General features: G+C 42.3%; 1 protein-coding gene across 1 annotated transcript in view; it reads left to right on the top strand.

The window, feature by feature from the left end:
- The window catches only part of DPP4 (dipeptidyl peptidase 4), an 85,625-nt gene extending 73,108 nt beyond the window's left edge, over positions 1-12,517 (top strand). The window contains exons 24-26 of the mRNA XM_090280333.1: positions 8,891-8,963; positions 9,227-9,300; positions 11,450-12,517. Of these exons, the coding sequence (XP_090136459.1) occupies positions 8,891-8,963; positions 9,227-9,300; positions 11,450-11,551 (249 nt within the window). The 3' untranslated portion in view covers positions 11,552-12,517. The remainder of the gene's footprint in view (positions 1-8,890; positions 8,964-9,226; positions 9,301-11,449) is intronic.

Here is a 12,517-nt window from a genome sequence, read left to right as displayed (position 1 = left end):
AAATTCAAAAATTCTAGTTTTGCAATGTAAGTAAAGACAGCATAGTTCTACCCCCTTTATTTAACAAGTCTGGTGGGGGAGGGGGAGGGAGAATTGTACTTCTGTGTTTGTGCTTGTGCGTGTTTTTCAGTCAAGAAGGAAAAGTAACAACTGTAAAATGAGATGCACAAATCACCTTCCACTACAAAGCAGTCCTGTAATCAGGCTGTCCTCATTTCAGCTAGTTGTCCCACATAATACTTTGGACTCAATTCTTCCGGCTCTTTCTCCTGCACTTCCAGTAAGCTGCTTCAGATACCCTTTCCTTTCTTCATAACCACATTATTCCTGTCACGTGACTATCTCTCCTTTCGCAATAACCCAATTGCTCTCCCCTTAGCTGTCTTTCTAGACTCCAGTCTATACCCCACAGAGTGATGAGATTAACCCCCACCCCAACACCTGAGTGGACCATTCCTGTGTACTCAGTTTTCACCAGCTGTTCATCACCCTTCTGCAATGCCCCAGTTTACCTGGACTGTTTGGTGTTCTCTGAATATTTGTGGGCTTTTCCTTTTTGTGCCTTTGTCCTATTTTCCCTCTGCCTGGAATGACATTTCCTTTCCATCATCTATTAGGAGACCTGTACTGCTCTCCCAGAGAAGTGGCACCCCCTTTTGAATGCCATGACATTTTCCTCAGATCTCTCTAATCCTCCATTGATCTCTCTTGGACTCCCATTTCCCCTCTGCAGCATTATTAGCTGTTCAAGGTTTTACTCAAAATTGTATTCTTTTGATTACCCAGTATGAAGTATAAACCTTAAAACTCTTCATGATTTAATTTTAAAACTCTTTGAAGGGAAACGTGGCTATAAAAATATGTCTCCACCACTTCTCTCATTTTACAGATAGAATTTTCTTGTCAATGACCCGACCACGATGCTTATATTTGATAACCATCTCTCCTCTAGTGCACCGTATTTGCTGAGTAGCCGAAGGACTTCTTTAGATGGCCTGATGTACTAAAAAAACTCTTGAAACATTGAAGGCACACTGCCCAAGACCCTAACCCTGGCTCTAGAAGCTGGTGGATAAAGAATTCACTTGAAACTCCCTTGTTGAAAAGTCTTTGAACCTAGAAGCACAGGGTCAAATCCAAACCCTGACATCAAAGGAAGCCTACTTCCCCCGATGAACATCTGCCAGCACAGTGTTTCCTCTTCAGCCAGCCCTCCCCTTATAGGATAATTAGTTTTAATCTGCCATTTCATCTGTTTTTTAGACCTTCCCATAAGCTCCACATTCTCACAATGATCCCCCTCTTCCTCAACCAATCCCACTGCGGTGGCCACTTTCATTTCTCCTCTTAGGTGTTCCACTGGGCGAGGTAGTCATGTAAACAGAAGTCACTTCCTACTGCCAATGGCAACACACGTATATTGGGTGCACAAAGTTACTCTCTTGATTCACTGCACAGATGGCACCCGAGGACTGTTTAATCCTTCCACCGCCAGGAGTCGGGTTTTCTTGGCACAAAATCCATTGCTGGCAATGGGCACTTTAAAACTGCCAGTACCAGGGAGCTAAAGGTTCCCAATGTGTTACTCAGAGGGGTTATTTGGGTGGGCAATGGTTAAGGTGGGCAGCAGAAAGTAAGGCAAATGCTTTCACAGAATTCTTTCCTCCCCAGTATATACTACCTCTGAATGTGGAGAACTGAATCTTAGTGCCTATATTTGGTGCACAGCAGGCTTTAGAATAAAGCTGCCCTCCTTTGTTTTTTAAATGAGCCTGTGCTTTTGTCTCTGGCAAGAATATATTCAAAAATTCTATTTTCCTCCAAGGCCCCAGCTGCCCCTCTGGACCCCATCTTTTTCTTTTTTTACTTCTTTTTTCCAGGTGGTTTATATTCTCTGTCTCTCTCTGTCTCTCTCTTGTCTTTCTCTCTCTGTCTCTTTCTCTCTCTCCTTCCCTCCCTCTCTTTCTCCCCCTCCCTCCCTCCCCCCATCTTCTTTGAAAAGACAAAGAAGATAATTTCTTAGAGGCTTTCACCCCCCTGTGCACTTTCTGGGTCAGAAGGACATATTTTGAAAATGATTCCCATTTACTCTGGCCAGTTGACTCTCTTCAGCGAATCCAGGATAGAAACTCCCAAAGTGATTGCAACAAGCAAGGTGCTGATCTTTGTTCACATTTTCACTTAAGGAATCATCAGCGCAGTAGCCAGCATTATAGAGCCTTTGGAAGAGAACACAATTTTTAATAAAACAAAGGAAAAAAGGATTCATTATTAGGTCATTGATGACCCATATTTGGAAGCATTTAGAGAAACCCACATCAGCAAGAGAAGCACATTTTGGGAAATAAAGGTTCTGCTTACCATTTAGGGAAGGGCCTTGGTGGAACCACTTATAGTTTCCAGTGGTACAGCTGGGGACGCCGTGTGCAGCTGTTCAGCTCGAGCACTGCTGAAAGCCAGTCCGTGCTGCTTTCACCACAGAGACCACATCAAGCCAGAGACAGTACCCCTTCCTATCCCTACAAAAGCTGTCATATAGATTAGGGGACCCTGGAACTAAGGCTTGGACCCAATGCAGTGGCGAAAGCGGTAACTCCATAAGACTCTTTTTGTAGATAAACCACCCACCACTGCTAAGAGGCAAGGCAGGCCCACTTTTAAAGGATACCAGAAACCCAAAGAAGAAGAAAAATGTTCATCTCCTTAAAACTCCAGAGAGATAGTTCCAGAAGCTCTAAGTCGGCAGCCAAAATGTAGAGGTGACAAACACAGCTAATAGGCAGTGTTGCTCTGTGCACACATTTTTTTCTGCAGTGAGTCTCGGTCCACAGCAGACAAAAGTGGTGACAGACTTGAGCAAAGGAATCAGCTAGTGAGACACCCCTCACCCCCAATAGCAATAATAAGCAATTAGCAACGGTGGCCACACCTTGCAGAGTGGGTCGCTGACCTTGCTACATAGTCTCTCATATGCTCAATCACAGACCTTGTAGTCACATCTATAAAAATATTACCATGTGGTAGACTTTCATTCACCCATTTAAGGTGCTTATGGTTCCAGTTGTTCAGATATCACCCTGTTGATGAGATAAAATGTGCCCACAAAAATTTTGAAGATAAATAAAAATAAAAGAGAGTAGGTAATAAAGCATGAACTTAAATAAGACTAACTTCCTAATAGGTATGAAAAAGAAGAGTGACTTCCGAATTGTGACTGTGGAACCCCAGGAATTCTGTGCCTTCCGGGCATGTAGGGAGGTGAAGTGAAGTGGCCAAGAAGTTAGGGTCTCACCTTCCCTCCACTCCTCTCAACCAGGGGGATCCAGTTTCATTTATTTCATTTATGTATTACGTGCTCACTTTTGTGACCAAACACTATGCTAAGCTCTTCCCGTGAACTGTTACGTTTAATTCTCCCTCAAGTTCTCTAGTTACCTCGATTTCACTGACACAGAAATTGAGGCACAAAAGTGTTATGTAACATGGGCTACTGAGAGGTAGGGAAGGGAGAGGGCATTCACCTGAAGCCAATCTAGAAAGATTTAGGGAGATGGAGAGGAATCGCATAGGTGCTCTCCATGGACCACAAACAGGTATGAAGCTATGTAGCACAGTAGAGGCATGAGTAGCAGACAGAGCTGGTTTTCTGGGAATCTGTGGAGCAGGTCCAATGACCTGAGGGATAACAGCAAAGAAAGGCTCTGGGAAGATCAGGCCAAATGGGGGCCAATAAGGTGGGATATAGGACTTGGGGGGGGTAGATTTATAAATACACATTAGAGGAGAGTATAAGATCAAGGGCAAGCAAAATGAGGCCCAAGGCTTGAGCCTTGTTGCCAGGAGAAGAGGGCAGCCTGGAACACACAGAAGGGACTGATTTAACTTGTAGAGGAGATTTATTTTGCATTTTGCTCAAAATTTGATAGGCTTTTGGCAAGTGTATGAAACAGTCATAGATTTGGCAGTCTTCTGCTAGCAGATTTGAAATGTTCAATCCTTAAGAACTGCTGCATCGTTAGGTTATGCAAAACAGGGTGCAATTTTGTAAATATGCCATCTTGTACTGATTTGACATTTGTTCTATTATCCCAGAATATGCCAAAGGGAGAGAGACCTTCAGATTTAAGCCAAACCTTAACTTGTTTGTTGAGTGCTGATAAAATGTTGACTGCTGTGTGATCTTTAAAGAAGCCAGTGTTGCTCGCTGAGGCCTGAGGTAGAGCCCCCTGTTGGGCTGATGGGAGCTCTCTCTTTGGCATCTCACGGGGACAGTTGTTTGATAGATGTAAACAAGTAAAACATCTGATATAGTGGGTTGAATTAATTTCTCTTAAATATTTTCGGTGGCCTCTGTTTTCTGTGGCATTAGTGGTACTTCCCAAAATAGCATCATTTAACATTATTTATAAGGCTTTGGTTTCAAGTGGGAGAGTACATAGAGAAGTCGGAACACCCGAGGTGATGTGTCACTGAGGTACTGGGCTTTCCTTTTGACCAGTGGCTGTTTGCTCTTTCTATGAGGTCCTGGAAATGGCAGTGAGTTGTCTGACTCTGATATGAATGGGCTTGGGAATTAGCCCTTTACTGAAAATCTAGTGGCAGCACTTACTAGCAGCATAAGCTTGGGAAGGCTGTGTAAGCTCTCTGAACCTCAGTTTCTTCATCTGGATAATGGGGATAATCAGACCTACCCCACAGGGTTATTGCAAGGATTAAATGAGATACCTGTGCCTGCCATGAAGTAAGCTTTCAAAACATGGCAGCCGCCCCCACTGTCCTCAGGAAGCAGGTTTTGTCCTTATGGTTCCTGGATGGCACAAGGGGTAACTTAAAAATTGTTAGACCTTCTGTTTCTCACAGTACTTCTTATCAGCTCTCTCTTTTATTTCAAAAATACAAAGATTTATTTGCTGGAAGGTAACTGAGGAACCAGCATGATCCAACGAACAGCTACAGATGGTTCTTCATGGGGCTTGAAGGAAAAGCTCCTCGCAGAGATGCTGTGGAGTCGGCACTGCCACTGGACCAACCCTTCCCACTTTGCTTTGCCAGACTGTTGCTGGCAGCGGGGCTCTCCGGAAGCTTTTAGCCTCAGAAGGGTGCCAACTGCACCACCATTGCATCTTCGCCCATTTATCACTCTTAGTTTCCTTTTTAGTAGTTGGTGATAGACTGTTCGGCTTCTAACTTAGTCATCCATTTCCTTTTTTATTTCTGTTTCCATCAACAGGCACATGGGGATTATCCTCTTCGGGTGGGTTAAAATGCCACCATTAAATTGTTTCTAATTATTAATCATACCTTAATTGCATGCATTTCTCTCCCTGGCTTTGGGTGTGGACTTTCACAGGGTAAAAGTGCACCATACAGTGGACCGTCAAGAGTCTTTTTTGATTGAGAAACCAGAACACTCAGTCTGGTAGGGAATGAGGCAAGGTGATACAGCCGCATCGTTTGGGGGCGGGGGCGGGGGGTGGGGGGCGGTGTTCTCCGCAGCCTGAGCGCCTTAAAGCGGCATGTGCCTCAGGCTGCCGGTCTCCCTACACAGAGAGGTCGCACTTGAGGCTTCTCCCGGTGAGCAGAGGAAGTGTGCTCTGGCAATGGCACTCTTTTCTTGCAGTTGCACGGGAAGCTTTTGTTTGATTTTTCTTTTGCTGCATTAAAGTATTTGTCTTTCTTTCTTTGTAGTGTAATATTGTTAATGTAAAACAATTTGCATCATGACACTTTTATCACAGTTTTCATCTTTTTCTCAGTATGTTGCATTTCTCACCATGTCTAGTTCATCACAGCTACAGTGTGTACATCACAACATTTATCTTAGGCTCAGGGTTTTACTTGTTTATAAAAATTGTCTTCTTTCAGCCTGTATTCACTCCATTTAAGAAAAAAAAAAGGCAGCCAGAAACTGTTTTGGTCCAAACTCCAGTAGTTATCACATTCCTTGCTAACTGTCCTGTGTATTTATATGTCTCCTAACCATTACTCTATGTTTCAGTGACAATTCTCAGTTTTATGGCTCAGGGAGGTTATAGGAGCCACTTTTGATGTTCAAGTTGCCAAGCAAGGGAGGACTGTGAGGCTTTTGGGGGTGACGTGAGGGGACCCCCAAGTATATTTGAGTCCGGTCCCGGTGTTAAAATCGGCTGTCTCCTGCAAGCAAACAGCTCTGTTCAATGTGGAGAGAAAGAAGGTAGAGGACACAGCAATGCCATCAGCACAGGCTGGGAAGAGGGCTAGCAGAAAGGATCACCCAGAGGACTCTAAAGTGCACCAGGGCCTGGGCTCAGATTATTGATGTTCACTGTCGGGGTTCAAGCCCCAGCCTCTCCTGTCTCCAGCTTAGAATCCTACACTGTCCTTTAGGGAAGTTGATTCTGACCCTTTTCCTCTCTGAAGGACAGAAAATTGCTTAGGCTTCTGTTGCTACATTAGGCTCTGCCTCATGGGCACAGTCAGAAAACATGCCTCGCAGATCTCGCGGGGCTGTGCAGACCGAGCTCTCTCCCAATTAATTCTATCTGAGAAAGCTGAGCGTGGGAGCTAAAGAGTACCTGTTGTATCTGTGTACTACAAATTCCAGGACAGTTAATTAACTATTTATTTCCCACTGCTCCATTGCTGGAAAACCAGATCACGAGCAGCATAGGAGGCAGAAAGGGTTCTGCCATCAGACTTTGTGTCCAGCTCTGTCGCTCCCCACAGATGAAGCCTGGTGCGAGTCACGTACTTCAGAATCTCGTCGTCTCCACATAGAAAGCAGGATCTCATGAGAATGTTATGAGGATTAAACAGAGCAGTGCTTTTATAAATCAGTTATGGTGCTTAGCACAGTGACTGATGAGTAAACAGTAAGCGTTGGCTACTATTATTAATGGCATAGTGTATGTGTTGAAAGTGGGCAAAACATATCTCAGTACATTTTAGAATAAGAATATTTTATTCCACCCACCCCAACTGTTCCCACTTGCCTCTGTGAAACTAGGACAAAATATACTGAATAGTATAGTATAGGTGCTTACATTTTTTTCATTTATTCATTTGATTACTGTTCAATACTGTGTTAGGTGCTAAGAATAGAGTGATGAACAACAGAGAGAAATCTTTTTTTCTTGTGGATCTTATTGTTTAGTGGATCTTATTGTTTAGTGGATCTTATTGTTTAGTGGGGTATATCACAAATAAATACTGATGGACTAGATGAAAAAAAGAATGAACAGATGGAAGAATGAATGGGGTAATGTTGGGATGAGTGGATGGATAGATAGATGGATGGACTCATACATGGATGGATTTATCTAAGATTTCTTACCAGGTAAAACAATTAAAAATGAAGTAAAATAAAATTGTTACTTTTCATGAGTCTTAGGTGCTTATTCCTAGGGTCAGAAAGGGATCAGAAATATAATATGGTCAGGACAAGTGGGAACCAGACTGGTCAGGAGTGGGAAGGCATCTATTCTAAGGTTTTCAGGACAACATGACCTTGGGAGCATCAGTCAGCTGAAACATGTTGGGTAACTGTCCTGAAAGCTGTAGACAGAATGTCTTTTCTCCAGGAATGCTGTGTCACAGCATTCTCACATCAGCCTCAGCAATTTAACCTAAAAAGGGGCTGGGGGGAGCCCTGTCTCTTCATTCCTATTTTTGTAAGGGAGTCAGAGGAGTTGTTCTCATTCCCATTTTATGGAAAAGGAGGCTCAGAGCCCTGCCTATCTCCAGGTGCCCAGCTCACTAATACAGAACCTGAGCAAGCACCTTGACCTTGGCCCCATCCAGCTTCCTGCCACACAATCAGGGTTCCCATTAAAAAAATATTAAGCTGGTGCTGTTGTTAGTTACAAAGACATCTGTAAAATACAAACCTGGGCTCTCCCAAAGTTGACTTTGATTCACCAAGACTCTGGCAGATTGTAAACCTGTAGTGAAGGCTCTGGCTTTTCCCCTCCCAGCCCATAACAAGACAATGGACGCACACTCCAGCTCGTGCCCTCCCGAAGGCACTCAAATATCTATGTGACATTTTTACCTTCCTCCCAATTTTGTAAACATCCCCGAATTAAGATCAGATGACCAGTTCCATGTTTTCAAAGACTTTTTCATCCAAGACCCCACCCTCATTTTTGGAACCCTACCTGAGGCCACAAAGCAGCCTTCAAAAAGCTGACCTTCCAATATTTGCTCTTATTTCCTATCTGATTTGGGAACAACTTGATCCAATCACAAGATTTCCCCCAATACAGCATGAAGCAGACAACAACCCACTGATTTCCAAAGGCCGTTCCTTGGTCTTTTTCACCCATTTCCCCTCCTGTATATTACATTGGCCTAGATTTTAAACATCTGCTCCAAATGAGGTACACTTGCTTCTCATTCAGAGCCTAGCAATGTGGATCAAAGTTCATGTGACATATTGCAGAGTATGTTTAGTTGCAAATGCTATGTACAGGCTCTTTGAAATGTAGCATGTATGGCACCATGTGACACATGGTTGCCATGGCAATACACTTTTTGGCTGAACTACAGCATAAGCCCATGGAACATACATTGCTAATATAAGACTCTGCCCTGTGCTAATGCATAGGTAGGACACAGCCCATCTAGGATCTGGAACTCAAGGGGTTTTGCCTGCTGCCTGGAAAGCAGGTACCCTCTTCCTACATGTGCAAGGAAGATGTGGCATCCTTCCTTTCCAGTCCTGTCTCCCAGGCACAGGGCATGCTATGCATTCTGCCATGCATGTAGACAGCATTTGCTTGAATATCGGTTTGCTATATTTTGTATCAAAGGGGGCCCCAGCTGAAAACATTTTATTTTGTAAACTGAAGTGAAAAATCAGTTTATGGCAGATCTTTTTTTGAATAATGACATTCTTTTTTCCCAATTCCAGCATTCAACAGTCATGAGCAGAGCTGAAAATTTTAAACAAGTTGAGTACCTCCTTATTCATGGAACAGCAGATGGTGAGTTTCAGTTAATTAGACTTTTTAGTATCACAGACAGGTTTGCAATTTCACTACTGACAAAACAAAAGCATGAGGGGCAAGACTGTTACATCTACTTCAATAAAACAGTGTTGCTTTCCACAACTCACTTGTCTTGGGCTAAATGGGATGCTGAGTCCTGGAACTTCAAACAGCCCCTTTCTTCTGATGCCTTTCCCACCCTTCTATATCAGAAAACTGGAGCTGCTATTAGTGACTTTGTTTCCTTTCTCTCCCTGCAGATAACGTTCATTTTCAGCAGGCAGCACAGATCTCCAAAGCCTTAGTGGATGCTGGAGTGGATTTCCAGGCAATGGTATAGCAAAACTTGGTACAGGGGGAGGGAACTTGCCGTGGGTTCTGGTTTCTCCACTTTGGGTTACTGTGTCTCACAGAGGTCCCGGGAGACAGGGACGGAATTAAAAGGGTTTTTATGTTTCCAATGAGAAGACGGAGAAGTGATATCCCTGAGCCATAGACAGAGTAATGTTCAGTGATATTAGAGAGGTGGGAGCTGAGAAGCACAATATTGCATATCCCGTGAGTGTCAGACACTGCTCTCCTATTCATGGGATTGTTCAGTCAATCTATTTTGATTCAGAAGTAATTACCTACTCAGTAAATGTGTGGCAGAGTAATTCTGATGTGACACCAGCATGATAATAGCCCAATTCAAATATGAAAATCCATTTCTATCTAGTATGTATTACTAGCCAATCTAACAGCAGTGGGATATTATTAATCAGCAGGCTTGGGGTTTTGTAATCACCATATTATCTTCTGTTGACCAACCACAGGCAATAAACAATTAGGCTTGTTTTATAAAGCCGGAAATGGCTAGAGCAGCTGTTGCCTAGACAGAAGGAGGCTTCTAGGTATTCAGTGAAATTTATTTTCTGCACCAGACATTTTCTGATTAAGAAGAAAAAGTATATATACACATACATATGTGTGTATATATGTATATGTATGTGTGTTGCCCTAAATGTTTTTGGGTAAAATGCTTTTTTGTCTGTATTAGACAGAAAAGGCTGCTTTTCCTCACTCTCTTCAAACATACACACACAGCTCTGCTCAGTTCAGACAGTGTTCACTCTATAGGAGTGAGACAGTCACTTAATACCCAAAACACCTGCTAAGTATTCTTAGGGTCAGATTCATAGAAGAGGTTGAGTTGTTTGTTTTTGTTTTTGTTTTTTTTTACTATACAAAGAAAAGACATACTTTAATTAAGCAATTTTTAAAAGTGAATTTATGCCTCCAGAATATATGTTTGACTGGCAATGACATTCCAGTTGCTTCATGTGGCATGAATTGATAACATCTTGCCTCGGGTCATCAACTCTTTATACATAAATGTCACACATATAGATTTTAAAAAACCTCTGATGAAAAATCTTAAGTATTTGCAAATTGTACATTTGACTTTTGACTTCACTTATGTTAAACATATAATGAAAGAGATTTTTTGAGTTACTTACTGACATACATTAGGAAAAATTGCTTTTAAAAAACTCACTTATTTTTTATTTATTGATTTTAGAGGTGGAAGATAGAGAGAGTGAGAGAGAAAGAGAAAGAGAGGAACATCAATTTATTGTTCCACTTATTTATTCATTTGCTGGTCCATTCCTCTCTGTGCCCAGACACAGAAAATGCTCTAAGCACCTGAGCTACCTGGCCAGGGCCCAAACTTATTTACTTTCTCTCTCTCTCTCTCTCTCTCTCTCTCTCTCTCTCTCTCTCTCTCTCTCTCTCTCTTTCTTTCTCTTTCTTTCTTTTTTTCTTTTTCTTTCTTCCTTCCTTCCTTCCTTCCTTCCTTCCTTCCTTTCTAGATTTTATTCCTTTATTTTTAGGGAGAGGACAAGGGAGGGAGAAAGAGAGGGAGAAAAACATTGATGTGAGAGAGAAACACCAATCAGTTGCCTTTTGTATGTGACCCAAATGGGAACCAAACCCACAACCCAAGCATGTGCCCTGACCCAGAAATGAACCGGTGACCTTTCGCTTTGGGGGATGATGCCCAACTAACTGAGCCACACCAGTCACGGACAAAACTCATTTATTTTAATGCAGGAGAAATTGACACTTGATGATGCTTATTTAAAACTAATGAGTTTGATGGGATAAACATCCCTCTTGTGCTTGATATGGTTCTAAGTGTCCTTTGATTCAAATTTGAAAGTGGATCTGGATATTTTTATTAGGATGTATATATCCTTAAAGCACTGTGCAGTAAAGCAAAATTCACAGTGATTTCTCTCAATACTTTCTCCTGTAGGACTGAACAATATGCCCTGGAAAAGCTCTCAGAGAAATGAGACACCCTCTTGGATTATATATCAGTTCATATACTGATTCAGGAATTAAAACATCCTGTTTTATTCTATGTATGCTCACTTGAATTATTTGGGGGAGAAAGACAACTTACTTTCTAGTTCTGACCTTTTCCTTTCTTTCTCCAGTGGTATACTGATGAAGACCATGGAATCAATACCAACGCGGCACACCAACATATATATACCCACATGACCCATTTTATAAAACAGTGCTTCTCTTTACCTTAGCACCCTGAAACAGCATGCCATTCAAAGCTTATTAAAAGTCATTTTGTTTTAATTATCTTAAAACCACACTGTCAAGATGATCTTTAAGAAAGATACTCAAATCAAGAAATTTAAGGCTAACTTTGTTCCCAAATTTCATATCTAGAACCCTAAGTGGAGACTGCTGTCTTTGCAACAGGCTATTACCTTACAGAAATGTGAATTATTCAGTTTGGTTTTGTTTATCATTTAAAATCATTTCCACATCCGTTGCTGAAACAACTATGAATTGTTTTTATGGGAGCTTTGCATAGGTTTCCTGGGCAGCATTTTTTTTTTTTTTCCAGCTGGACTAGTCCAGATCTTCCTCTTTTCTTTAAAGAAATGGCAGGATGTGGGCAGTGACGTCACTGAAGCAGGGGTGAGAAAAGGCCGGTAGGGAGGGAAGCCAGCCGGTCATGGCTGGGAACCCAAGTCCAAACTGCTGACGTGACCGGGCTACTGTGAGCTCCTCTCAGACAAGAGCTGTTCACAGCCAGAGTGACACAGTTTTTCTGAGAAAGCCTATTCAAACTCTCAGGAAATCATATATGCAAAGCACTGACTTCTGAGTAAAACCACAGCAGTTGAACAGACTCCAAAGAAATGAGAGGGAAACGGCCATCAGTGCGGGGCCCCCAGGTGCCAGTTCTGGCTGTAGGTGCTACACAAACACAGCAGGGGCGATGACAAAGCATTGTAAGCCTGCTTTACAAAACGCCGCTGCTTCCTCCTGACAGAGGCCACTTGGACATGCGATGTGAACTCCGGCTTGCCCTGTTAAAAAATGAAAATACCTATATCATAAATCCTAAACTGACGGGGTCCTTGTATCCATTTTTCTTATTTCTTTGGGCATCTTAATTAAAAGAATATTTTTACTTCCTTGGACTTGTTTTTAAAAATTAAAAATAAACTATAAAGTTCTGTATTATTATTCCCATTCTA

Source organism: Furipterus horrens, unplaced genomic scaffold, assembly GCF_987537825.1.
Source record: "Furipterus horrens unplaced genomic scaffold, mFurHor1.1.pri manual_scaffold_1, whole genome shotgun sequence".
NCBI classification, from domain to species: Eukaryota; Metazoa; Chordata; class Mammalia; order Chiroptera; family Furipteridae; genus Furipterus; species Furipterus horrens.
This window is presented reverse-complemented; position numbering and strand designations above follow the sequence as displayed.